Below are 27,978 nucleotides of genomic sequence, written 5' to 3' on the forward strand. Positions count from 1 at the left end.
CACGTCTATGGATGCAGACGTTACACAAACAGTGGAAGACACGTATACATACATGCAGGTCTATCAACACACACCTAATCCTGTGGTGTGTTCTTAAATCCACCACAGTCGTCATGGGATGGGAGGAAAACTTTTCCTTGTTCTTTCCTCCCCTCTGGGATTAAGACCTAATTGTTGATTACTTCATTTATCCGCTGGAGTGTGAGAGAGAATGTTTGTTCGCAGAGCCAGGCGTTAGACCTGTTGGACACATTAATCCTTAAAGCCCACTTGTGTTAAAAGGCTCCAGTTACCCTCTCCACAAATCCTTCAGTCAAGTACCAGGAGTGTGTCTGACACACACTATCTCTCTACACACACACAAATTGAGAACCGAGTCGGGAAAGATCAAGCAAAAACTATGCAAAAACACGTTGTCAGACACAGACTCTTCATGGTCTACATTAGAAAACACAGTCAAAAAGCTGCAGTCAGACCCTCGTCCAAATGTTAACACACTTTGGCTTCACTGTTTTTTAAATTATCATATTTAAAAATATCTTAAGGTTATATTTAGGCACTCCTGGGTATATGATACCAGGGAAAAGTCTCAACTGCTTTTCATTAAAATGAACTGTGGACCATGGGCACTGGACCTGTTTAGTCAGGGTAAATGGCTCGGCTTTTGACAACTTCTAGGGACAGGGCTGAAATTCAGTATGGCCCAAGATGACTGAAAACATCTAATGTTGTTATGATGAGCTTCTTGTTGACTATGTTTGCTTTAAATAAAAGGAAAAAGGCTGTAAAAAGAAAAAACGAAGGTAGAGGCAATACATACACTTGCCTAAAACCTTTTTAAAAATTAGTTCAATGCAGCTTTGTTGCATCTTTGTTGCATCTTAGTGTCTTACCTTATCAGGTGATAGATAAACTGATAATTTAATAATTACTCAAAGATAAATGAAGGGATTTGACATAAAATAAAATGCTACTAATGAAGTCATAGGTGTGATTCACTACAAGCGCCTGTTAAAGTAGAAAGTGACAAAATGTTCTCTTTCTATGTCTGTAAAACTGGGCCATAAACCAGTACACGTCTGACTTGTCACAACATCATTTCATCAAATGACCTAAAACCCGAAGGCATTCACGGGGTGCACAATTGCACGCTACCCTGTGTACCTGGTTCACACCTCCTGCACGCTAATGCAGGGAAGGCCTAAAGGCAGCCCACATTTACCAACCTACAGCCGCACGTGCGTAGCCACCCGCAGTCAGACAGACAGATAAGGAAACACATAACCGGTGTCTCACCACAAACACACACGCAGACAAACCCGACACACCCCACCATTCACCATCAGTGCTCTTGTTTACTCATGGCCATCAGTGCACTTCAGCAGCAAACCCCATCATTCCACACATTCCTGCGTCCCCTTGGCATTTTATGTGCTTTGCAGAAAGACTTGTTAGCTTTTAAAAACAGCAATTATATAGGTGTTACTGGAAAGGCTGCGAATAAAAAGTGAAATGCAAATGATGGCCAGAGCCACAGCTTTATATATTTTTGTATTTAAAGTGTGATCATTAGTTTTTGTGCTGGCCTGCTCAGATAAACACAGGGCCCTACAAACAAATGGATAAAAAAGAGAAAAGAACCAATAGAAAACTGGGACCTGTTTCCAGATTACTTTAATCTGTGCAACACTGCCATCTGTTGACAACCCACCACAATCTCAATCGCTCCAAAGACTAACTTTATTTGCTTATTGCCAGGCTCAGTATTACATAACAGGCCGAAACAAAGGATGCACTTATGATTTGTTTGACACAGAAAAGCAGAAAGTGTCTGGCCAAAGAGATAATTGTCTGTATTTACTTTAATTCTGTAAATGCAGGCTTCCCTCCCACAGACCAAAGATATGTAGGCCAGGTGAACTGTGTGACCTCCAAACTGCCTGTTAAGTGTGGGTTTGCTTGTGGCTTGTTTTTGTCCAGTGGAAGACGAGTGACCTGTCCAGGAGACTCAGACACTCATTTATTTTTTTAACACGTTGGCCAGTTTTTAGTGTTTCAGTTGTTTTCATACTTTAACAACAACTCACCATTTAGTCTACTAAACTTTCATCCATTACTATTTTTTAATATTATGTCAGTTATTGTAATTCTTTATTTTTTATATCTAATTTATATTTTACAATATTTTATTGCAAATATCTTAGGAGAAAATATAAGATAGGATAAGACTTTATTAATACCACTAAGGAGCAAAGCACTTGCTACAGTAGCAGAGTAAACTGAGTTGGAAAGAAATCATAGGGAAAATTAATTATATATATTATATAATATATATAATTATATATGTGATAGAAACAACAAGAAGGAAGAAAATTATATGTATAACAATTATAGAATAAACATAATATAAGAAAGATATTCACATCAGTCTTGGATTGTTTGATGCACAACTATCTGTGTTGAATACTTGATTGTTTAGACTGAGGGTATTATGATTGTTGACATTTTAAAATTCATTATCATTCAAAAATAAATTTAAACACCGTTGTCTTACCTTTCGAGCCAAGTGTTTGAGAGGTATTTAATTTTTTGTTCTCAGTTGTACATTCGCTGCAGTGGATGTGTGGGAGGAGTTTAGTGAGAACGTCATACATCAGCGCCGCGTCCACAATCTATGACGCACTGCTCTTGACGTTCAATGACAGTTAGCTAACATTATTTTATGATTAGTGTAGATTAAATACAGTGGTTCCGACCATGCAGAGAGCTGCATATACAACGGATTCACTTGTTAAAAGATGGCTGCGTCACCGTTTGAAATGCAGAGGTAAGAAGCGGAAATGTCATTGCAACAATGAAGGCTACGTGCTAAAATGCTAAAAAACACTTCATACTGTTTTTATCATGCGATGGTTTGACGGGTAATCCTGTTTAGGTTTCCTGGCAGTTAAGTGTGTATTTACTTATCACTATTGTCGTTTTTGTCATATTTTATTTTCATTCGTGCACAACCCAAACGCCTGTTGTTTCTACTGTTTGTCAGCAAATCCATCGGGAACTGAAACTAAGTAGTTACAACAACGTTGTTTAGTAAACTACATTTGTTTTACCGTTTTTACAGTGAGAATAAATCTTACGTTTTCTGTCCATTTCACTGCAGTTGATGGTACTGGTAAACCAGTTAAAGTGAATGGCTTCACTAACAGTTTTTTCTGTGGTTAAACAGCACCTCTTCAGGTCAGCATGCGTCCCTACAGTGTGTTTCCTCCTGTAGACAGCGAGGAGAAGAAGATGTTGGACAGAATGATGCGTGTGGACCACGCAGGTGAATATGGAGCCAATCGCATTTATGCAGGACAGATGGCAGTGTTGGGTCGGTCCAGAAGTGCACCTCTCATCCAGGTGGGACCTCAGTGATACGTGGATCTAACAAAATAACTGCTTTAACACATTCTGTGAACACAGTGAGATTGGTCTGAATTAGATTATATATTTCATTGTGTTACTCTTGATGTGTGACTTTTCTTAGCTGTTCATTTTCCTGCATAAGTCAGTATTTCATGATGGAATGTAACAAACATGGCTTGTGGTGAATGTACTCTACAAAAGCATAAAACATAAAAAGGTTTCATTTTGTGTCTGATGAAGATGACATGGTGCTGCAGACTTAGTAAAACCACAGGTTCACACTCAGCCATAGTCAAGGCAACTGTAGAATTACATTCAAAGACAATATCTAGCAGTGACTTGTGTAATGTAAATGATATAAAAAAGAAAATACAATTCACTGTGTACTGTATTGTAATGTAGCAGTTCCACATACCAGCATCTGACTACTGATGTATAGTGTAGAAGTGTTCTGAAGTGTAATGTGAACTCTGAGTGCAGCACCCGCTGTGTAGGTGTATGAAATATTATATTATCTCTATAGACCTATAAGCTGTGTCCCTATTCAAGTTCTTCATGGTATGTCTGCTTCAGCCTAGGTGGTCTGTATGGGACAGTCCAGCCTACAGAATGTTAGTAAATTGCATCTCCAGCTGCTGCTGCTGAATTATTTGCCATTTGTTTAGACGTTCAGGGCAGAATTTGGCTGTGTAATGGACACAGTCCATACTTTTGGAATTTTAGACAAAAACAAATTTACAGTGGCCAGGAAATGGAACCACAATTAAATTAAATGTGTCCAGAAAAATAAAGGCGGCAACAGTCTGTACAACAGTCACATTTACAAGCAAATGGATTTTTGTTTCATTTGACTGATCTGTTGAATCTGTTGTATTATGGATGTTGTGAAAATCACCATACTTTTTATTTTGATAACTTTTCATTACTTTTTTCTGATTGCTATTGCAAAACAAGGAAAACCAGCCAGCTCCATCAGGGTTGAACTAATTGATGGATAAATGGATGAATTTCTCTTTTATTTCCATACAGTATAAATGTTTGCCACTTCATTGTGTCCTATCTCTAATCTGAACTATTTCCTAAGTGGAACAGTACATACTAACATGAACATCGTAATGTCCGTGACTTTGCATTTTTGTAACACAGCATTTAATCTTTGTGTTCCTGTTTTTCTTTAGGAAATGTGGGAACAAGAAAAGAAACATCTGAAAAAGTTTGATGAGATCCTGGCTGTCAACCGTATTAGGCCCACAGCACTGTTACCCCTCTGGAATGTTGCTGGATTTCTACTGGGTCGGTACACAGTAGTTTAAACACTAATTGTTGTCTTAGCTTGAATGTTGAGATGTTTAAGTATAAACTTAAAAACGCTTGTTTTGTTTGTCCACTAGGGGCATCCACAGCCCTGCTGGGTAAAGAAGGAGCCATGGCCTGCACCGTGGCAGTGGAGGAGAGTATATCAGAGCACTACAACAGTCAGATCAGAACATTGATGGAACAAGATCCAGACAAATATGTGGAACTGTTGAAAGTGAGTCATATTAAAGGAAAATCAACATGATTAAATGGTTATCAGCATTGTCCCGTGAAGTAGACTACCAATTATGATACCAAAAAAATAAGATATTTTTATTCATTGAGTAACATGTTTGATGGGTGTAATATGCATCTTTTTAATTTTTTTAATAATTAATTCATTTTCTAACTGAACAGGTAATAAAGGAATTCCGAGATGATGAGATGGAGCATCATGACACAGGCCTGGAGCATGAAGCTGAATCAGTGAGTATATATATGTAATTATTTTCTAATAGTGTTGTTCTATTTTTTATTTTTTTTAAGTTTGTTGTTAGTTTGTTGTTGAGTTCTCATATTCAGCCCTAATAAAAAAAAAACCCATCACCACTGTGTTTAGAATGGAATTGTCTTTATTGTCACTGTAGTGTAAGACACAATGAATTTGAGTGTTTCCAATGTTGGGTAATTTCTTTTCTGTTTTTTTATAGCTTCCTGGATACTGGCTACTTAAAAATGCAATACAACTAGGCTGCAAATTTGCAATATACACTTCACAGCGTATCTGAATGTATATAAAAACGTTTTTTTGAAATATGTTTTGGTTCTTTGATGTGGTTTGTGTCTTTTTTTTGTTTTGCCATGCCTTTGCCGGTAAACAGTCATCGGATGCCACGTAGCCATCAGACATCTTCTGTCTTAAATGTCACATCTTGACGAAGTACAGCTTGTAAATACTTTTGTATTCAGTGAAAACTGTTTGAAATACTGGCTCATTAAATAAACTACTTGAGTTTCTGTTTTCTGGTCTCACTGCTCTTACTCCTCCAGTTGCAGAAAGAGACATTGCTTGCCTACAGATAATTATTTAATGCAGTGGTTCCCAAAGTGGGGGGCGGACCCCTATAAGAGGAGCACAGTTATCGCACAGGAATTTCTATTTTCAATATTTTCCTCATAGTTACGCAGTGGGGAGAGAGATTGTAATAGAATATTAGTTTTTCTTGGTATTAAAGTGTTTAGATAGAGCTCAGTGGACTGGATTAAACCCTTATGTCTCCTTATCTAATCCCAGGCAGAATTGATGCTTTTGAGGTCAGGCCTCTGTGCGTACCAGTCCATCATTTCCAGGACTCCTTGTTCTTCTTTGTACTGAAGGTAGTTCTTTCACATTAGTCTGTATTTCTGGGTCTTTATTCTGCTGCAGTCATCATGTACATTTATAGTAAGTGTCTGCTTTGAACCTCACCTCAGCCCTGCTCCAAGGTTTCCTGCAGACTCCTCTGTGGCCAATAATGTGATTTTTATTTACATACATTTATAAATTATTTGATTTTATTATTACATATATATTTTGATGAAATATCCAAGGCTCGTCACAGTCCGTAGCCCAGTGGTTGGGGACCTTGACTCTAAACCATTTATTGTCCTCTCGTGCCCTTTGCATTCGTGGAGTGTTTGTCCACTGATGTATTCAGGGCTTCTCTTTGAAGAGAAATCACTGGTTCATATATCAGTGTGAGCAGCAGGAGTGACTGGTGGAGGTGAGCTGTCATTCAGGTTCACAGGCTCTGGGATCTATTTTCCCATCATGAGGTCAGAGTATTTTTTTTTTTTTCAGCCGGGCTGGGATTGCACATCAGACCAGACCTCTGGGGTTAATGTGCCGCACTGTAAAAATAGGTTCATCTTTACTGTCCAAGTGTCCAGGCTAAGTGCCCCCACCCACTGCCAAGATTCATAGTCTTTTTCATAGTCTGTTTTTTGAGGGCACAGACAAATGTCCTGGCTGCTCCACAACTCCCTGCCACTAGGGGCTTGTTCCATAAATTGGCTGCCATAGACATGTTTTTCACATAACAAGTTGTGTAAGTTGTTATGATGTGACATGGATAAAAGGCATGAGCCGCTCATCCATCACGGTCTCACAGCACGGCCTCACAGATCAAAAGGCACAGCATCGTTTATTACCTCAACACCTCATGGATATTGCTGACAGTTTTATAGTGACGTGCTACTGTTTAAATAAAAAAACAAGCGCTCAGCTCCGTCTGTGGCACCGTCACGGGTGGAGAAATATCAGTATGACTCAGTCACTGTGCCAGCATTAAGAGTAAACCATCAGCACCACATCTAAGTGAGCCACCTTTAAAACCCCCGGGGCTTTTGAAATAGCACATAATAAATCAGACGTCTTGATTCTGTCCCCATCTATGGCTGTTGGGTGGAGTTCACATGAGTTGTTAGGGCTCTTTTCTTAGATTCACGTCCAAAGGAATCTGCTGAAACACTGACTGAGAGACTGGCAACTGGAATTTGCAGAGAACAATAAGTCTCGAGTCAACTAGGACTGTCTCGGTACCCATGAAGAATAGTGGTTATAAATTTTCAGCAGGGCAACCAACACAAATCCTTATGTCTTGAAAGCTTTCGGATACATATTGTATTGCTTCTTGGCGTGGATGCAGCCAGACTGTCAGTCATTGAGCTCGATGGAGATTTATGAGATGAAATGAGAATCATGAGCTCCATCTGTAGTGGTGAAAAGCACCGCAGGAATGAGCAGAGATTGTTTCAAGTATGATCGTGTTCATTTTTCTTTCTTTCACATTTCGTAAATGTTCCTTAGAAATGCTGAAAAAGTCATACGGAATGCTCCTTTTAGAACTGTTCTGTTATGATACATATGAATAATACCTGTCAGGCATCTATAGGTGAGCTCTGAGGAGACCAGTCGTCTTTAGTGTTGTTTTTTGGACATATGCACACAAAAATATATAAATATAGCTTGAGAGGAAGAAGAAGAAGCAGCAAAGGCCCGGTGACAAAAACATTTTCCTTAACTCACCTGCTCAGTTCAGTGTCATTTTCCAACGTGTTCCTATCAGGAACACAGTACTTTGTAAAACAGATAATGTTCTCTTTGGTTATATCATAATCACATTTTACTTTACTAAACTTTACTCTGATTATTTCTCTGACATTATTGACATTATTGGAAGGAAGCTGAATATTTCTCTCTCAGCCCATGACACACAGATGTCCTCTGTCATGTCATCATAACTCTAATGACTCATCAGTGTGTGTATCCTTGATATTTTAACAACAGCTTCCCAGAAGTCAGAGGTGGTTTGTTGAAGTGACTCAGTTGAGCTCTACCTCAAGCGTGTCTCTCGTTATCCATGTCGTCCACACACACACACACACACACACACAGCCGGTCAGCCCTATAAATAGTGATTGGTTTGCAGTTCTTTGGTATGTCTGTGCATATATACAGTATGCGTACATACATTCTGAACATACTGTATGTGATGTCATCGCATGCTTTTGAACAGTGATTCCCAACCTTCCCTCAGCCATGTCACATGATTTACATTAGAAAAATCCCATGCTGCACCACAAAACGAAAATGTCTGCAAACGTATACGTATTGAAATATACTTTCTGACTAATACTCACAATCTAAATACTCAGTATGAAACCTGGGCCTGTTTAGTTGAACACAGCTGATGCAGGCATTGAAGAAAGAAATTGGAGTAATTTTTCTCTGGTTACTCTGGTTCCCTCCCACCAGTGTGTGACCATAGGTGTGATATGTTATGGTGTCTATATGTGGCCCTGCAATGGACTGGGGAACTCTCCGGGGTGCATCTTGTCCATTATCAGCCCACTTTGTTCTCATTATTTATTTTCCATTCGAACACTTCGGGCACATGTGAAAACACATTACTGTGGAGAACATTGCTTGGCTGAAAGATCTATAGATTGCACTTGACCATGTGACCACTTAAATATTTGTGGGTAAGTGGGTGGTGTGCCTGTCAGAGTTGTGACCACATGTCCACATGTCTTAATGGTGTGAGGTGACAACACACGATGCAAAGGGGTGACATCACTCCAGCTGGAATCTGTGATTTATGTCCTGTCATGTCCAGCATCTGCTCTGGAGAAAGAAAAAACCTACAACTCATCAAGGTCGGCCGTCGAGGAAGGCTCACCAGCACCACATGTCCAAGCTAGAATTTTACAAGTGTTGCACAGAAAGCTCATATAATATCATCGATGTTCATTAAAACAAAAACAACACAGTTACTCACTGTAAATACTGGTTTGTGTAGTATTTAAATGGGATGTATGGACAGATGGATGGATGGACGAGTCTGTAACAATGAAACTGTCATCAGTTCCATTGCCTGTGATCCACACTAACCCCTGCAGTGTAGGTTTTGTGGGGCATCAAACTGTCGGTGCAGCACCTACTGACACGTGTCCAGATAAGCGCATCCTGACCCCCCTGCAGATATCCATCACTGCATTGACAGATCTGGTGGTTCATCGTGCATGACTCCAAGGCTGCGTTACTGCTACACTGTGTCATCAGCTTAAAAGACTTGGAGCTGGTCACCCAAACACTCTATGGTTTTCCTGTTTAAAACAGGTGCCCCTCTTAGATAAGAAGACATCAGACTGCACGGCCACAGATGGCAGCAGCGCTACTAAAGAGTATTAGTTGCTCCTTTGCATAAACTCACTTCTAAATCTGTACCTGCAATACACATTGAAAACTGAAAACTGTTCATTTTGTTCGAATTCTGCCAGAAGAAAATTAACAGGGGAAGGGTGCGGGAGGGTCAGGAGCAGATAGATGGAGCATTTGTGTGAACTAAGATAAATGCCATGAGATAAAAGATGATAAAAGTCATGCATAAAGGCTAAATTGCTAAAATGCTTTTTTATCATTTTCTACACCATCTATTGGGGAACTGGGGCATTGCAGGAAATGGCAGAAGTATAATGATAATATAAATAAATTATATAATTTGGAACATTTTGGCGGGCCCTGGGCCTTAGTTTGCCCATGTCTGGCTTAACCATTATCTGATTCTGATCTTCAAGATCTTCAGTAATAGACTGATCTGGACTGCAGGCAGGCAGTTATTATTTAAATGATATAAAAATGTTTATATCTACATATCTTCTAATTATTTACTTTATTATGACCAATAAACCAAATCAAATTCCTTGTATGTGTAATCAGAAATGGAAAACATTCATTTTGATTCTGGTATTTTGTAAAAAAATCATATAATCATGCATTTGTAATTTGATGCTTTTAGGTCACTGTTGTTTATCACATTCACACCATCTACTGTTACAGACTGTGGCTACAACTCTAATATTATATGACATATATGAGTAAGGTGAGCAGCCTGCTGTGACTTCTTTTAATCATAAAATACAGTATATTACATTCACACGTCACCTGTCGCCTCCTGTGGTGAGTGGCTCACCCCATTCTGACCATCTTGACTACTAACCTCTCTTTTATTCGTCATTTTGATAAAACGGCCATTGGAAAACAAATCTATGTGAGAATCTACGTCTGACTGCTTAAAGATGTGGCTTTTTTTGTCCATCTGCTCTTTGACTGCAGTGGTTCAATACTTTAAAACAATCCTGTTAAGACCATTTCTCTCAGCCACACTGATTGAATACCACTCTTTATCTCAAGTCTCTAATCATGGACTTCATTCCAAACCATTATCTTCCAAAATGTCTGGAGCTGTTTCAACATTTTTAAAAATGTTGCTCTTATCTCTGATTCATCATGAGCCACGCTCCCTATTGTGGGTGACAACATGGATTCAGAGTGATGCTGCTGCTTGTCTCATTACACACAACACACACCTAATAATGGATGATCACTTTTTTTTTTACTTCATATAGACTTGTCGTGTGTTTGGGTCGGACCACCGTGTGCTTTTAATGGATCACGTGGCTAGATTTGGCAGCGAATACCTGCAGGTCACAACCTTTTGTGCTCCGTGGTTAGGGTTGAAGAATCCGGCATATGACTACTGCCTGTGGCGTGTTGTTCTTTGAAGCGATCAGCCGACAAATACTCCCGCTCGTGGCCAGGCACCTCAGATATTAAAGTTGGTGATGACACAGGTGCTCAGCAGACAAAGTGCCTGGACCACCCGGGGTTTAGGTGTCCTGACCTTGGAGGGTGGCCGTGAAAAACAACAACACAAAGGGGGTGAAAGAATGCCCCCTACTCTGCACAAGAGGTCACGCTGTTGCTCCTGCTGGGGTGAAGTTCAACATACCTCTTTGGCCTCATATGTGTGCAAAATGTTTGTTTTTTAAAGGCTAGGAAGCCACTGTAATAGACTGACAGCTGCTTGTATAAGTGGGTCTATGGACCAGTACCAATGATCTTTACTGGGACAGTGTCTGCCCCACGTACGGTTTTGGGAATGAATTCACTGGAGATATAGAAAATAAAACCAACCTTAGTCCATGGATCTGAAAACTGCTCTGAAAAACGAATCATTCTGTCCAATCTGATATCAAAGAAAAACAAAATAGCAGCGATGCGGTCTGACTGTTCGTGACATTCTGGCAAAACATGATAGATTTACAGCAACTTCTTTTCGTTTTTCAGGTATTTGAGGTATCTGTTAAACAGATTGGTGCATTGAGTTCTGGGAAGACAGATGGTGGAGTGCATGCTTCAAGACAAGCGAAGGAATGAAGAATTGTTCAGCTCGGTAGATCAAATTCACTATAGTGATGTCCTTAGAGTACATTTTTATTGTGCGTAGGTGCATACAGTCTTACAGACATATTTCAGAATAGCTTTGTTTTCTTTCTGGACGCAGTTGAAAGTGGTTTAAAGAGCGTGAAATGCCTGAAAATGGAACAAAAATGTTATTTCCCCTCCGCCAGAGCAATGAGACAAACTTTGATAAATCTGTCTGCTTTGGTTGAAGGTCTCGGAATTGTACAACGGTGCCTATTACAGACGGCAGACAGTGTGATAATTGAACATCTGATAAACTGGAAAAAATATTAGTTTTAAGTTAATTCCACACCATTGTCCACTTTCGATTATCATCATGTTTTGACATTTGTCTTAAATTCAAAGGTGTTTCATGTATTTCATAGGTTTTAATGAGTTTTATGTCACAATGTGAAATAAATCCGGTAACAACCAATACCAATAAAAGAAGATTAGTGGATTATATGATTTTTTATTTATTTATTTAGAGTCCTGCCTAAACCTCTTGTCACCATGCAGTCCTTTCAGTCCCAGCAGCTCACTGCAGCACTGTGCAGCCTCTGGCCTCCCAAGTGATCATTATTGGCTGTGATTGACACGTTGGGATGGTGTGCATTTCATCGATGAGAATTTTAGAGCCCTGGGGCTCATGATCTTTCAGGGATCAGTGCGACGTCACCCTACAGCCATCCCAGGGGGGACAGTCACAGATCAGTTTCAAATACTCTGCATCTTCCTTCACTAAAGGCAAACTAACCCAACCTGCCATCTGGAAGTGTGCAGAGGACGACCTGGAAGGGGAAGTGTAAGGTAAGCACCTCACCCTTTGCATGAGCATTTTCAATCTGAAGGAAAGAAATTATTTGAACTGTTTGTTTTGTCTAATATAACTAAAATTTGTAAATGTTGGTTTTAAGCAACATTTAAAATATTAGCAAACAGTTAATTTTGTGTTTCGCAGCCACTTCCTCGCAGTAAAAGCATGCAACTGTTTGTTTTAGTTTTAACATGGTTATATAAAAGTTCCATAGATCAACTTTTGGCAATACATTTGATCAGAGTTGCAATTTACAGTCACATAATAAAAGCTAGTATACATTTTTAAATGATATCGTCAGCATAGAGTCGTATATAAGGATAATAGTCATATATTAAGTCTTGAGTTTTTAGAATCCCTCAGGCATAGTTAATCAAAATTAACTAATGATGTTAATTGTTGCTTGCTAAGTTAAGGTGTATATTATGTTTAACGCAACAGTCAACCAGAATGTATGTCTTCTCTGACTGAATTATCTGAGTCCTGATAATTTGGTGACCATGTGGGAACCTCATGTGACTCTTCATCCCAGTGTCTGAAAGTGTATGAGGTCACGCTGGTCTCCTGTGACCTCTAGGCCAGGAGGCTTGTGAGGTTGTGCAGTTGTGTCAGTCATGTAAATGTTTAAAATCAAAGGCAGACAAAGTCATATGGTGGGTGGGAGAATAATGGGACTGGAAGGAGAAGAGTTTTTTTTTTCTGAAGTGCTGAGAAACGTTGAAGAGATGTGTGTGCTATCTCTTCTCCTCGCCACTGGCCTTCCAGTTCCTCCCCTCCTGCTGTGTCGTCAGCAGCATCTCAGAGCATGGCAGAACCGCCTGAGAAAAAAGAAGGAAATCTGATCCATATGGTTGCACTATAAAGCTCAAGGCGGATTTGGATACTTCATCAAAACCTGGTCGAGACCTCGTCACTGCTCATCACCAGCATCCTCCACTCACAGCTGATCCCTGCACACTGACTGTTCTCCTTCTTCCTCAGCACTACCAGATGTGCTTTGGCCTCAAAGAGTGATTTTTTTAAAGTAGGTAAATGTTGACTAACATCATTTTGTCAGCAGGTGGTAAGATGAAGGATTTGTCATCTTTTATCATGTGACCATAAAAAGTAAGTAAATGACAGGATGTTTATTGATTGAATCTGTTTCTTATATTGACACAGAAATGAAGATTTTGGGCCAGATTGCTTTTTTGCTCATGTTGGGGGGAATGTGGTGTCAAAACCCAAATGCTAAAGTTAGTGGCAAATCCTCAAAAAGGACGGGCGGAACCTCAGCAGAAGATGTCGCCCAGTCAGCTCCTGTTGTAGATCTGACTGTGGGAAGTACTGGAGGAAGTGGAAGCGCACGAGGCAGTGGAGGCACAAGAGGGTCTGCAGGTGCTGGGACCACAGGAAACACAAGGGGCACTGCAGGTGCTACAGGCAGAGCAAGTGGTGGAGGAAGTTCTGGAAGAGGCAATGGAGGTGCTGCAGGGAGCGAAGGTGTTGGAGCCACTGGGAGTACAAAGGTCACCGCAGGTGCTGGTGGAAGTGAAGGTTCAAGAAGCACTGGAAGCACAAGGGGCTCTGGGGGAACAGCTGAAGCAGGAGCTCGATCAGCTGGACAGCAGACAGATGATATGAGGCTGCAATTCCTCAAGAACACCCAGGTCACATGTAACGATGGAACCGCAGCGGGGTGAGACTGAGCAGTTGATGCTTTCTCTGGCTTGTTTTTCCTGACAGTTTGATCTCGTCTGTGAGTTCTTCTCATTCCTTTTTATTTGTGGATGTACAGGTTTTACCTAAAGGAGTTCAGAGGAAGCCGCAGATGGCTGATATTTCTGGAAGGTGAGTGTTTCAACCTCCAGGTTGTTAATTTTGGTCTCAGAAAGGTCAGCTTCTTTTGGCCGATGCCCAATTGGAATTTTGATGGGGATGTCATCTTGTCCCATCATCTTCGTTTTCTCTCTTTTTATAGTAGCTTCCTGTCACTTTAAATGACTGGAGACGAGAAGGTTATGAGGATAATGCTCCAACTTAAAAAATATCCAAAAGAAGAGATATGCTTTGTATTTGAAAACACATTGCATGAGCAGGAAGTCGATCACTGTCCTGTTAGAAGTCCACTGCTCTCCCTCTACATTCCTCACAGGTTTTATGATTGCCTAACGAGGGGTTTCCGTGCCGTGCCGGATGTGGATGTCTAATATTAGACTCCATTATTTTTAGGTGGCTGGTGCTGCTACAGCAAAGAGACCTGTGATTCTAGGTTCCAAAATATCCCACGACTAATGAGCTCATCAGGCTGGCCCCAAACCAAAAGAGGTAGGTCAGACGTTCATGGTTTAAAAACATGTCGTAACTATCGCCGCTCTGTTTTTGTCTAAGCTATAACAAGACAGCCGGAACATGTGTCTGATCTCTGCTGGCTGAACTTTTAGGAACTGGGATACTGTCTTCTCAAGTGGAGGAAAACCCACACTGGCATAATGCAAACATAGTGTAAGTTTTATATTTTAATTTTCTGTGGTTGTCACTCCTGTCAAATGATACTAATAAATAAACCACAATAAAGTTAAGCAATATACTAATTGTTTATGTAATAAAGAAAAGAGAAATTTTGGTTTCCAACAAATGATATATTCTGATACTTTAATGGATACATAATGAATATGGTTGATTTGGTCCAAAATAGAAATAACCGTTATGTTAAAGGAACATGAACGTCTCCTCAGGTTCATCCCATACTGTTCCAGCGATGTATGGAGTGGTACTGGACCGACGTCAGCCGCTCCTTCACGGCCACAGCAAGGGAGAGAAAGAGAAGGGGAAAGAGAGAAGAACGAAAATACAAGTAAGTTATGGTCAGCGTAATTTTGTTGTTAAGTACATTAGTGAGTACTGTTAGTAAATTGTTCCACTGTGGCTGTTGTTAGCTGAGTATACCTTTATGGGATCCCTCATCATCCGTGAGGTCATCAAAGATCTCGTTCCCAAAGGAATCAAGCAGGCCAAGGTGGTGATGCTGTCTGGCACCAGGTAGGTTTATTTTAGTCACTCACACTCTGACCTCATCAGCTGACCACAGCTTTGTGAACACAACCTATGTCCTCTGTCCCATCTGGACCCGCTCTATAGCTAATATTAAACAGGAGAGACACTACTTCGGCTGCATCCTCTTGTCAACAATAAAGATGTTTACAACCAACTTTAAGCTTTGACATAATGTTTATTAAGGGGCCTTGGCCTGTAAAGGCGAACATTCCTCCCAGGTTAACAGCATACTGTAGCTGTTTAGAACCCCACCCCCCACACCCCCCATGCAGTGCTACTACATTTTTACTTCCCTGCTGTTAGCAGGCATGTTCTGTCATTCTAACACCCCTCAAATATTTACTGTTGTTTTTGAACGTCTGAAGTGCTGGAGGGACAGGTGTTTTGCTCAACATTGAGAGGGTGGCCAGTCAGTTAGAGCAGCTTGGTGCAGAGGCCCAGGTCCGAGGCCTCGTGGACTCAGGCTGGTTTATAGAAAGTAAGCAACAGAGACCCGACAACTGCCCAGAGACTGTGTCCTGCTCACCTGAGGATGCCATTAAGATTGGACTGAGGTAATGATAGGAGTCTTCGATTAACCTTTGCTTTCCTATGTTTTTCTGGCAGTGAAATGTGTATGTCTAGGAGAATATTCTTTTCTTCTCAGGCTGTGGAATGGGGTCGTGCCTGACAGGTGTCAGCAGCTCTATAAGAAAGGAGAGGAATGGCAGTGCTTTTTCGGACACAAGCTTTTCTCTACCTTGACCTGTGAGTGCTAACTGCAGCCCATGTTTGATTGTTAGCAAACTCCTGGTCCACAGAGGAAAACATGTCTAATGTTTTGGTTCTTAGCCAAGTCAAGGTGTTTTATTTGATGCTGGAGCTGCAGAGTCAGAAGTTTTTCAAATTTACTAAACTAAACTTTTTTAAAATTCTACAGTTTTATTCTAGATTAAACACCCGAACCATCATTGTTCATTAAATCAGCAGCTGTTACGTGAGAGTCTTCCTTGTCTAACCGTTTGCCCTGTGTTTCCTGCAGCTCCTCTGTTTGTTGTGCAGTGGCTGTTTGATGAGGAGCAGCTCAGAGTGGAGAACATCTACATAGGAGGACAGAGTCTGTCTGAGGAGCAGTGGCAGTACATACAGAACCTGGGCGTGGAGCTGAAGAACTCTCTGAGGGATGTGACGTGAGTTTATCCAGTGACCCCCAGATAATAGTCAACAATGTCTCCTGTAGCTCTTGAAATCCTACAAAATGGGATTGATTCTACACCTATATGTGTGATTTTCAGGGCTGTATTTGCTCCATCCTGCCTCTCACACACAGTGCTGACTAGAAGGTAAGAACTGGAATGTGAGTCCTCTGGTATGAACTAACTTTTACTTCTGCTACCTCCGATTCATTCACCTTTATTCCAGTAGCCATTTTTACCTTCTGTGCCTGCGCTGCTGCTTCTGTTCACTCATTCATCATGACACATTCCTCTAGTTAGTGAATGCAATTTCACACTTTCTTTAACCTCTTGGTAACCCTTAGACCTCTCTACTATTTTCCTGCTTACCCTGAAAAGTCACAGCATCACAGCGTGACTGTACAAAAACTTAATTCAAGTCGTTATCCTCAACAATATCAATCAATTTAATCAAAAACATCTCCGACAAATCTATAATCTAAATCATAAGATCATATATTCTCCAGAACATTTGATCATTAAGGTTATGATCACATATGGAAACGTGTGATACATAAATAGAAGCAACGTTGCTGACGTTAAGTCAGTGACCCACATGTTGTCATCAATTGGCTAATTATATTTAACGTCAATCATCTTTGTCCCAAACAAACTACCCACCTACCATTTTCACCACTCCATGTTATCATTCTTCTAGTAACTGGATAACTGTCCAAGTAAAAGGCACCTCTCTACCACGGGCCCTGCACTGCTGGGACCGTAGTCTGGAAGCAACACGCAACAATCGGACCCCTGCCAAAGGCTGCCCTTTCCACCTTGTAGACACCTGCCAGTGGCCCCAGTGCAACCCCACTTGTCCAGCCCTGGTGGACCAGGCCACCCAGCAGGAGCTTACATTACTCCAGATGCTCATGGCCATGGGCCTTGACCCTCAGAAGCTGGGCTTAGACCCCCAGGGAGTTGAAGATTCCCTTGACAGCATGGTCAGCAATGGTGGTTAGGTTTTGGAGAAATTAAAATAAAAAGTCAGGCAAAGGATTCATGGAGGGGAACAAGTGTGTTGAAACTTTAATGTAACCATAGAAATAGTACATAAATCTGGTTACTATGTCCCATGCCGCTCAGCATTCCTTCATGCTCCATGTTAAACTGATGGCTTGTGGGTATGTCGCTAATTTTGGGTCTCAGTGGTTTGGCTCTCCCTCTACTGGACACCAGAGGAAAGAGATTTGGTTTTAAACTAGGTCTGTTTCAGTTGTACTGCCTGAAGAGCATTACATATCAGAAGGTGGCTGGGCATACTCCCTCACCATCTACAGGTTCTCTTTATCCTGATCACTCAACTGAAACTTCAGCTAAAAGTATTGACAGCAGAGTTATCACTGTTCATGAATAGAGGCTTTCTGCAGGATGCCTTTAACACTATAATAGATATCTGAAGAGAAACTTCTGCATCATATTACTTAATTTGAACTATTGGACATCTTAATAAAGTTTATTTATTTTCTTTATACTCTTAGAATACTGTTATATGTTCTAGCAAGTATTTTGGTTCTCATACAAAATAATGAAGTTTAAAGTCTCAGCTCTCACACAAAGTGAAATGTTTTAGTTGTTTTTTGTCTTTGGCTCCTGATCCAGCTGCTGTTTTCAAAGAAGAATAAGTATATTTGCAGTATTCTTCTACTTTATGAAAATGAAACTCTGTGGTAATTCACCACACAGAACTTGCTACACATGTCATGTAAAGACATAATATAGACTCTGTGTTGCAATTTTTCTTTCATTGTTATGCATTACAACCATAACTGTGCCACTGTGTTTTATTCTACCTTTTGAAATAACCATGTCCTGTGATTTATATTTAACTAACTGAATTTCATGGTTGCATTTGTGGAAATCGATGTTGACAGAAGTAAATAAAATATTATAATGCTCTAAGAATGCTTTATGTGTGTTTTTTTACTCTCTTGAGCCTGCCAGTAAATATTAGCGTTGATTTTCGAATTAGTCGGGGGCTTCTTTGTCCATGTAAGTTACCCTTTAAATACTAGTCTAACTAAGCAAAAGGACACCAGGCAGATAGAAAACATGTGGGAGTAATTAGCCTACTATCATTTAATAAAGTGCAAATAAAATGCAATTTTATTTTACAACATAAACTATGCTCATAACTTAATGTTTCTACAACAAACAAATCTCCTTGGTTGTGTTCTAATGACAGCCAGTGAAACATCATCGTCCAAAGAAATGGTCATGAGTTTGTTAATATTATTACAGATTTCCAAAATGTGAAGGATGGCTATGTATCTAATGTTTTTGCTAAATAATATGATATAAAACAAAAGCAAGATATACGTAAGTTAGGTAAATCGTAGGTGTATTTTGTTTACGTTAGTGTAATGATAAAGGTACACAGTTATCGCGCTGATGTGAATCATCTTCCCTTGAAGCGGTCTCTGTTGGTTTCCCATATTGCACTGCGCAATTCTACTACTTCCTCTTTCCGCCATATTGCAGAACCGGTAAGATGTCTGTTTTTGCTGTCACCTTCAATCTTTTAAGTATCTGAAGCATCACAAAGTTTTATATATATTTTATATAATCACGATGAAGCAGAACATCATAGGAATTATTTAAAATGATTATCGTGCCTGTTAGTGGAGGAATTTAGTCACAGTTGTATTGAATGCTTCCTAAGACCCCCACTGTTCGGCCCTAGGTTCGATGCTTCCAGGGCGCGCTGACAAACTCATTGGTTCACAATATATTGGGATTTTTCTTGTTGATAAAATTACAAAATGTAATGTTGTTCTGAGGTTCTATGTACGGTACACCATATGTTTTCAAATCACCCTTTGCAAACTTAAAAGTGTTACGTTCCATGTACGAATGCCACCGGCTAGGCTAAGCTAAGTAGCAACTCGTTCACTCGCGAAAGACCATGCTTCAATTGGGAGTCTGCTTTAGCTTTTTCATTTTAAAAGAAGCAAAATGACCTCGTTCTTTTTGTGTGGGATCTCGCTTATGTTGGCTTAATACCTTTATATTTGGTGAATGTTCATGCGTTTGTTGGTCTACGGTAGCATCGCTTTAGTAGTGCTAAAACCAACTGTGGTAACTGTCCACAATGTCCAGCCTTTGCCAGTCGTGATTTTCGTCTCGTTGATGACCACTACGTGCTAAATGTACTTGTATCACCACACTAGGTTATATGACCGTTATTGTAGGTGTGGCATCCGATACATTTTATTTTGTTGATGAGTGGTATTGATTGATTTAGGCGTTAGAGGCACGAAATTGCATTAAAATGAACATGCGACTGCACGGTACAGTGTCTTAGTTTCCGTTTCTATCATTTCAGGCATCATGGTGCGCATGAACGTTCTCGCGGATGCTCTGAAGAGCATAAACAATGCTGAGAAACGTGGGAAACGCCAGGTCCTCATTAGGCCTTGCTCCAAGGTTATTGTGCGCTTCCTCACTGTCATGATGAAGCACGGTAAGTCTAACTTGGTTCCATTGGGTTGGTTGGAGTGTGTAGTTGTGAAAATGCATGGTTCAAGTCTCCTCTGGTCGTTGGTCTTTGATTTATTGTTATTGAAGAAAATGTTGGGGTTTTTTTTTCAATTAAAATTGTGTATCTCTGATTGCCTTGCTTTATTGCATCAACTGTAAAATGCTTATGTTAATTAACTGTATTTGGCTAGTAACAGCGCTTGTCCTCCAAATTCTCAGGTTACATTGGTGAGTTTGAGATCATTGACGACCATAGAGCCGGAAAAATTGTTGTCAATCTCACAGGCAGGCTGAACAAGGTAAGAACTTGTATTTGATATTTCAAGTTATCCCATTGCTGATTATGTACTGTATCACCTTGTGCATATTTATGATGCCTGCCTTGTCTTATTGTTGGCTGTTTAACGTCCTTTGCATTAAAAATTTAAAACATTATGTGCTTGCATTGGTTTGTGAATGCATAGAAAGACTATGCTATGGTGTCTCCTACTACATCTTGCCCTTCGTATACTTCTGCTGTATGGCTTTTGTACTTTCACTAAAATATAACAAAACTGTCACTAATGTTGGTTTATAGACTTGACTGTGGGGAAAAAAATACTGCAATGACGGGGGATGTTCTAGAACTTTCACGAAACCCATGTACCAGTATGAACACATCTGCATTTTACACATTTAAATGAATTTAAATTGTTTTTATGGTTTGCTGTGTTCATTTTCACAAACTATATTTTTAAGATATGTGTGAATCATACAGGGTGGTAATGCTTGTGTGTTCAGCTTTTTTCTCATGTTAAAGCAATTTGTGAATCATGGAGGACATTCAGATGTTTAATTTATACTGTAATATTCTGCTGTGCCTCTTTTATAATGGAAGCTTAAACTTGTGCATTTTCTTTTCAGTGTGGTGTGATCAGTCCACGTTTTGATCTCCAGCTTAAAGATTTAGAGAAGTGGCAGAACAACCTGCTGCCCTCAAGACAGTTCGGGTAAGAACATCTTCAACTGATCTCTTTATTCCAATTAATGATGATGACCAGTAGAGCGTGAACCCTTTCATTGAGTCGAAACCTGGTGTTAAGTGAATTTTTCCCCATACACCTGCAATTACTATGATGTTCTGATTTCAAAGAACATTGAACATGTTAGCTCACAAAGAGCAGTTTTATTACTGTTCTTTGGTCGCCTTTTTTTTTGTCTATCATACAGTCTTTGGCTCATGTGGAAGTGTGGTTGATTTTTCAATTGAAAAATTGTTGTTTTAGAGTTGATTTTGGACATCTTGGCCTTTAGTCTGTTTTGTCTGTAGGTGCAAAATAAAACAGCAGTGAAAAAAAGGATGGCTCAATACAACTTTTTCATGTCTGACACTGCTCCTTGGAGTACCTGCCGATATCAATCTGCTACCTTTTCTCCTCCAGCATGCTGTGGGCTGCTGTTGTTGAGGCAATAGTGTCCCTCTAAACGGCATGTTGCACAGTTAAGTTGAGCGTTTGGGCTTTGGATCTTATGGGCTATAGTTGTTTTCTTTTCTTTTTTAGTTGTTTTTTTTTCTTTTTTTTTTGTTTTTCTGATTTCAAGTAGGACGAATTTTCTTCATCTGGGCTGGACTGGCTTACACTTAGGAACCAATTAATTTATCATTTAAATCAGCATTGGTCCTTGGTTTCAGCTCACTTCTGTTTTTGAAGGGAGTACAGAAGTGAGTTTTGTGGTGTGTGCACAACTTGGATTCAGGAGTAACTTTGGGCATACGTTTCTGTGTACATTTGTGAATAACTGTACTTTGCAAAGAACTGTATTTGTTCAAATGTAGCTATAGCGATAACAATAAACGAAACAAAGTTGTTGGTTACTTTAATTGTGCTGACTGTTCTGAATGTATCACCTGCAGTTGTTGTTTTTTTTGTTTGTTTTTAATTTAAAATCTGAACAGTTTGAATTTGTGATGCTGCGCTTGCTCTCCGCATTATTAACTGGTGTCTCCACCACTGTCCACAGGTACATTGTGCTGACCACATCAGCTGGCATCATGGACCATGAAGAGGCCAGACGAAAACACACAGGAGGCAAAATCCTTGGATTCTTTTTCTAAAATGTAAAGAACTGCAAATAAAAAAACAGGAGAAAGTGTTGTCTGTTTTGACTTTTTTCATATTTGGACTGAAAAGGTACTACTTTGTACTGCAGTAGTTTTTGTCCTAAACTTACTACAAAAACTACTACAGTACTGTTATCCTCACAACTGTATTGCCTTGGACTGAGAACTGCAAATTGTTACTTTGCAATTTCAAAAGTTTTTTTGTTTGTTTGTTAGTTTTTTTTGCTTCTAGCTGTCTTTACTTGTAGTGACTGACTCACTGACAGTTTGTGACAGTCAGTGTTTCTCAAACTTAAGTGCATGGACCACTGGTGGTTCATAGGTGTCACTTAGGTGGTACGAAGTCGGAATCCTGTTCTAGGTAGATATTTTGTTGATACTAGTACCTGTTGCGGTACTATCTTTGAGAAGACTGTCTGGTCTTGACTCACCAATGTAGATCTCTGCTGCTGTGTTTTAAAGTTGTGCTTACTACTGCTACAGGGTGAGACGGGTGTCCAAGTTGGACATGTTTGTCTGGGGCTGCTAAGAGCTGCCTCATCTGTTCCATGGTCACCAGTTTGTTAGAAGTTTGGACTTTTCCACTGCTTCCGCTCTCAACAGTGTGACCTTTTCACTGGCTCTGGGTGCGTTTTATTCACATCATTCATTCTGTTGGGGAGTCAGGCTGCTGACCTTCATCAGACTCCACAGAGAGGGAACTAACAGTCTGCTAATGCAACAGCTCTGTGTAAGTGCTCTGTATTGGCCAAACACAGACTGATGGCTTCCTCTTTGGCTTCACAGCACTTAAAGTGATGTCTTGTCACTGAACAATCTCCCAAGTGATTACTTTTCATATGTCACAAACGGATACAAGGGGTATCCAGTCCTTAAAAATAGAAGTGTGAAATCTGCAAGAAAATGGTGACATTTGAAATCTCATAGATGTAGGAGTGATGTTAAAGTAGATTGTTTCTGTGTGAATGAGAACATGGCTTTTGTTTCTACATTAATCAATTTTATAAAAATGCAGTTATGCTACTGATGCTGATACTTGAAAATGAATGACCTCAGACATTTTGGAATACTTTGAACAACCCAAGTGTGTGAGGGTCTTCGCTGTGTTGTTGACTGGACTAGAATGTCCTCTAGATCAGCGGTCTCCTACCTAAAAACTCATATTTTATAAATATAATGAACATTGAGTATGCAACTTATCAGCGTCCTCGTAAAATTGTGCTTCTCTTTTGATGCAGAATGCTTGGTCTCCAAGTGGCGAAGTAGTTTTGAAAGCTTCATTGCCTCATTATTATGCAGCGTGGGCTCTGTGCTTGGAACAACCTGTCGCAATAAATCCATATTTCAAGTAGGACTCCTGGAATTGTCTGTTGAATGTGTTTAAAAATGTTTGTTTTCTGTTCATTTTCCTAGATTGGGGGTTTCAATTTAGCGGTAATGTATTGTGTTACCAGCTGAAGCAGACCTTTTAAGAGGGTAGCAGATGTAGATAAGACATGTGACTGAGGCAAGCATCAAGTGTGAGTCAAACAGATGTGATGGAGAGAATCTGGTAATTTTTCAAAATCATCCAGAGTCAGATTAGAAATAAAACAGTCATAAGTTATGCATTATTTTTGTGCAGCATGGTACCAATTGACCCACTGACAGGTGCTGGTCTACAGCCTGTGGGTTGGGCACCACTGCTTTAAATGATGAATTTAAAACACCCAGTAGGTGGCAGTAATGCAGCTGACAAGATTCAAATGTGTTGAGTTCCATTTCAGTAACTTGGGTTATTGGAGTGAGTCAGTTTTGTTGACCAGAACCCATTAGAAAAACCAGTGGATTTTATTATGATAATTTGGTCTTTATTTGTTGATTACACTCACTAAAACCAACAACTTAAACAGCCACTTAAGAGTTTTCTATTTTGTATGTTTTTAATTGTCTATTCTACATTTAGAAAATGTGACCAAACTCTTGTTTGAAGACAGTATGTCTCAGTCCTCAGTACATCTGGGGACCACAGTCCACAGCCCAGCAGCCTCCACTGTGTTTGTGCAGCTCTCACCATATGTCAACTGGATCCCTCACTGGTCCCTGAAGGGTTTAAAGCCCGACTGTGGAGGAGAAGAGGAGGCTGTGCCTCTGAAAACAAACAGAATTCATTAATACCGAAACAAAAAGCCTGCTGTTTGGCCTGCTTTGATAGAGACAGCCTGCAGCAGCAGTGGTGTCTCTGTGAGCCTTTGTAGCACATGTGAGACTAAAAATATTATAAACACTGATGACACACAGTGACGTGGTTATGGGCTGGATGAGGAACTCTCAGCTGGAGGTCGATGAACTGCAGTATTTTGCCTGCTGGTGAAGTAAAGACAGAAACCAAAGTTCTTCATTCAGCCATTCATCATCTTCTGCGTAATCCCCTTCAGGGCTGCGACGTGATGGGGGAGTGAAGGGGTCGGGGTCAAGGTTGCGGTGGGTTATTCCTTGTAAACATGTTAGTTTACATGGGCCTGAAAATATAAGTCAGACTGGATATGGAGAAAATGGACTTGAATTAACAGATGAGGTTTGGGACAGGGACATACAGTAGAGAGGGAGAAGGTCTGGACCACAGGAGTATCAGAGGGATGGCAACATGAGACTGGACATGTGATGAGACAAGGATCAAGTCTAAGACTGGAAGAAAACCGATGATTCTTCAGTGTTTATTTATTTATTTTCACAAGCAGTCTGTCATTGCATCGATACATCAGCACTAGTCTTGCCACAGCTCTTGCAGTTTCCCTTACGAACATTTGAGGGCAGTAGAAACATGTCTCATGTGTTAGTCTTCCTCCTCAAAACCTGCTATAATCAGACGGGCATTTTGGCCAATAGCAGGACTAATTACATTTAATTCAGAGATATGAGAATTGATATTGGAATAAAAGTCAGTAAGAAATAAAATAGTCTATTTTAAAGTGAGGAATTTCTCTGGTAGAAAAAAACAGAAGTTATATATGTATTGCATTGTATTGTTCCCATTCTTTTTTTTCTACAGGTAAAAAAAAAGAATAAAAGCAAGAGAAAAATAGAAAAAAGTAAAAGAAATGGACGAATAAAATAAAATGGATAAGGTTGCTAGGACAGTCAAGAAATAATAAAATAATGTAATATATGATGCAATTATATTAATAGGTCTTTGCAATGTGTTTTCAATAATTTTTGAAAATCAGTCTATATCATACGCAATGGTCAAACAGTTGTCAGGCAAGAAAAAAAAACCCACAACCAGAAAGTAGGAGAACAGTATCCATCCATTTCTTCAGGTTGGACACAGCCTCACTCCAGGCTGTCTCTGCTCCAACACAAACACGTCTAGTTTATGTTTCCACACCAGCGTGTTGCATGAGATCATATTCTGCATTGCAGCAGCCATGTGATTTATTTCACCACCCGACAGAGATCCAAACAGCCTCCATATCTACAAAGACCGGCGAAAACCCTGAAACAAATGGTCACCAGTTGAGATTTTTTTTTCAAGTGTTAGAGAGGGAGAGAGAAGGGGGGGAGATAGAACTTGTCCCTGTCCAAGTACAAATGAATTTGCAGTCTCCAAGGAGAAATAAAGGGCTGTGCAGTGTCACATGGTCATTTTATTGATAAACTTATCTCATGTTTTCCTCCCTCTGCCATATCTCTGTACGTGTTATTTACCAGGACAGAGCAGGTGGAGGGGTAGGGCTGCTGCTGCTGCTGCTGCTGTTGCTGCTGTTGCTGCTGTGTTCATGCTGCATCCAGGAGGCTGGTGTGTGCATATGATGAATGACATAGTTAGGAAGCAGGGAATTTATGGCTGTGAATGCACACATTCATTCTGCTGTGAAGTCTCCAGCTGTCCCCAAGGGCAACGTGATCCTCAGAGTTCCTAGGGGACTGAGAGGAACGAGACGAGAGGTGAGAGACTGGGTGTGAAAGGAGAGAGGAACTGGACAAAAAACAAAACTACAACTTAGATTTGGATGATTTTTTTGAACTGGACAAGGAGTAAGAGAACAACCTGACAAGAACCAAAACGAGGACTGGACAATAGTCTTGGAAGGACTGGACTTGACGTGAGACTGACTGGACAAACGTTTTATCAAGGACTTGACAAGATGGAGGAGCAGGGAGGTCAGAGGTCATGAGATGACAAGGGGTCAGAAGTGACTGGACATGAGGACTAAACCTGAGATGACAGAATACCTGGACATGACGATTACATACATTCTCATTCTGCTATAATATCCTCGTCTGTCCCCAAGGGCAACAAGCTCTAAATCTGAGATGAATCTTAGACTGAGGCACCGAGAAGTTCAACGAGATTATTCCTTAGTCTTATACTTAAGATGAGAAGATGACTGCAACTGAGAAAAAAATAACAGAGAAAAAAAACCAGATGAATATAACGTACGTGAATATGAGTTGAGACAGTACAGTACAGTACATACTGAAGTGGTAGCTTAGTGGTTAAGGAAGTGGGCTTGGCTCCGGAAGGTTTCAGGTTTGAGTCCACTATCTGCCAAGTAACCACTGACTGCTGCCCCCTGCTGACTTTGATGATGGGTTAAAAGCAGAGGTCACATTTGGTTGTGTGCAGTGGTGTGCTGTGTCACAATGACAAGGAGTTCACTTTCCTTTCCTTCCTTATGATTTTCTTACTAGAAAGATTCAGGGAGTTTGTATGGCTGTATGGCTGCTAACGCAGACATGAGACCTGAGGCGTCCTCAGAGGCATCTGTACCCTCAGGGTTCCTTCTCGTGTTAGCTCACTGGGGGTCTCACCATCACTGTTGTTGCTGCCTTTGCTGTGAAACCATCTCCCCACTTCCCTGCGCTGCACGGTGAGCCCTGGCTAATTAGCAGGCAATGAACACAAGCTGTTAATGCACATATAATAACAGGGAGGCCAAGAGGTGGCAGCGAGGGGCCGCTGTTATTAATTAGTCCTCACATTTGTCCGCCGTAGATCACCTTGAGCGTTATGGTGCAGCCGAGCCTCTGAAGTGGGTGATGTTCAGTGTTTCCCTGGAATATCACAGAGACAGACAGAGGTGATCAGAGCCGAGCCCTTAATAATTAACAGGAAGACAACGTGTGACAGCAGTGAGGATAAAACCTCCACGTTGCATCACGTTACCTCCTACTGGATTCATCCAAGATGACTGGGCGTGCAACAGTTTCCTCATCTTACCGGCCCCCTCCCCCTCGTTTACAGCGTCCTCTCTGGAGGTGACCCTCAAAAACCACAATTACAAATGTGACTCGTGGGACTGACTTTGATCAGGCTAAATTAAACAACATTTGTGGTTTAGGTTAAATGAAGGCTGTGAGCCACACAAGGCTGCAGCTGTGTTTTTAAAAAACACACACACATGCTAGAGGATCGACCATGTCATTAACATCACCACCAGATCTGCTTCTCACTGCCGTCCGCTGGGGATTCGTTTCCCCATGAATCAGTGATATCCAGCAAAGTGTGCATAATGTGGAAATACCCCAGGTGTCAACTGCTCCAGTGATAATTAGGTGTTGAACAAGGTCAGCACATGATAGCAAATTCATTTAGAACAATACCCTTTTTATTTAATGTAAAATAATCAAAGTGGCCCATTCACACAGATGTCTGAATAAATGTGCCAACCATTATTTAGTCTTTAGCAATTTCTTTGTTTTGCAACAGTAAAAATATTGCTTCACATGTTCAGAGGCCTTTTAATATTTTGCAGGATTTTCAAAAAGTTATTTTTTAATTTAGCTAAATCAAAGCTGAAACGTAATAAAAAAAATCCCACATTTCTTCAGGCTTAATTTTGTGAGCCTTTTACAG

At 40.4% G+C, this 27,978-nt stretch overlaps 3 protein-coding genes across 4 annotated transcripts; all 3 read left to right on the forward strand.

Annotated features, from left to right (window-relative positions):
- The first annotated feature begins 2,633 nt into the window (after nt 1-2,633).
- On the forward strand, nt 2,634-5,721 carry coq7 (coenzyme Q7 homolog, ubiquinone (yeast)). The gene is made up of 6 exons (XM_008317428.3): nt 2,634-2,827; nt 3,227-3,402; nt 4,587-4,701; nt 4,800-4,939; nt 5,122-5,190; nt 5,415-5,721. The coding sequence occupies exons 1-6, from the start codon at nt 2,758-2,760 to the stop codon at nt 5,490-5,492; spliced, it is 648 nt and encodes a 215-aa protein (XP_008315650.1). The 5' UTR covers nt 2,634-2,757; the 3' UTR covers nt 5,493-5,721.
- Nucleotides 5,722-11,934: 6,213 nt separating this feature from the next.
- notum2 (notum pectinacetylesterase 2) lies at nt 11,935-18,449 on the forward strand. 2 transcript variants are annotated; one of them, XM_008317430.3, is made up of 13 exons: nt 11,935-12,301; nt 13,074-13,332; nt 13,470-13,986; nt 14,086-14,138; nt 14,520-14,615; nt 14,732-14,792; nt 15,026-15,144; nt 15,227-15,329; nt 15,710-15,898; nt 15,991-16,091; nt 16,366-16,513; nt 16,619-16,666; nt 17,217-18,449. In XM_008317430.3, the coding sequence occupies exons 3-13, from the start codon at nt 13,472-13,474 to the stop codon at nt 17,518-17,520; spliced, it is 1,737 nt and encodes a 578-aa protein (XP_008315652.1). In that variant the 5' UTR covers nt 11,935-12,301; nt 13,074-13,332; nt 13,470-13,471; the 3' UTR covers nt 17,521-18,449. The 2 variants fall into 2 exon arrangements, with proteins under 2 accessions (XP_008315652.1, XP_024914691.1); XM_025058923.1 differs by having other exon boundaries at nt 13,074-13,986.
- A 448-nt stretch (nt 18,450-18,897) lies between these two features.
- rps15a (ribosomal protein S15a) lies at nt 18,898-22,169 on the forward strand. Its single transcript, XM_008317432.3, has 5 exons — nt 18,898-19,044; nt 19,884-20,021; nt 20,258-20,337; nt 20,942-21,027; nt 22,040-22,169. Exons 2-5 carry the CDS (start codon nt 19,889-19,891, stop codon nt 22,131-22,133), a joined length of 393 nt encoding a protein of 130 aa, XP_008315654.1. The 5' UTR covers nt 18,898-19,044; nt 19,884-19,888; the 3' UTR covers nt 22,134-22,169.
- The last annotated feature ends 5,809 nt before the right edge of the window (nt 22,170-27,978 follow it).

Source organism: Cynoglossus semilaevis, chromosome 9, assembly GCF_000523025.1.
Source record: "Cynoglossus semilaevis isolate Cse_v1.0 chromosome 9, Cse_v1.0, whole genome shotgun sequence".
Classification (NCBI taxonomy): domain Eukaryota; kingdom Metazoa; phylum Chordata; class Actinopteri; order Pleuronectiformes; family Cynoglossidae; genus Cynoglossus; species Cynoglossus semilaevis.

What these genes read in the sequence shown, in the direction of transcription:
- notum2 (XM_025058923.1), top strand. Translation starts at nt 13,424, where the DNA reads ATGACAGGATGTTTATTGATTGAATCTGTTTCTTATATTGACACAGAA. An exon ending in CTGGCCCCAAACCAAAAGAG is followed by an intron (nt 14,616 to 14,731) that starts GTAGGTCAGACG and finishes CTGAACTTTTAG; the next exon opens with GAACTGGGATACTGTCTTCT. An exon ending in AACTCTCTGAGGGATGTGAC is followed by an intron (nt 16,514 to 16,618) that starts GTGAGTTTATCC and finishes TGTGATTTTCAG; the next exon opens with GGCTGTATTTGCTCCATCCT.
- coq7 (XM_008317428.3), top strand. Translation starts at nt 2,758, where the DNA reads ATGCAGAGAGCTGCATATACAACGGATTCACTTGTTAAAAGATGGCTG. An exon ending in TCACCGTTTGAAATGCAGAG is followed by an intron (nt 2,828 to 3,226) that starts GTAAGAAGCGGA and finishes GTGGTTAAACAG; the next exon opens with CACCTCTTCAGGTCAGCATG. An exon ending in GAAGTGCACCTCTCATCCAG is followed by an intron (nt 3,403 to 4,586) that starts GTGGGACCTCAG and finishes GTTTTTCTTTAG; the next exon opens with GAAATGTGGGAACAAGAAAA.
- rps15a (XM_008317432.3), top strand. Translation starts at nt 19,889, where the DNA reads ATGGTGCGCATGAACGTTCTCGCGGATGCTCTGAAGAGCATAAACAAT. An exon ending in TCACAGGCAGGCTGAACAAG is followed by an intron (nt 20,338 to 20,941) that starts GTAAGAACTTGT and finishes TTTTCTTTTCAG; the next exon opens with TGTGGTGTGATCAGTCCACG. An exon ending in CTGCCCTCAAGACAGTTCGG is followed by an intron (nt 21,028 to 22,039) that starts GTAAGAACATCT and finishes CACTGTCCACAG; the next exon opens with GTACATTGTGCTGACCACAT.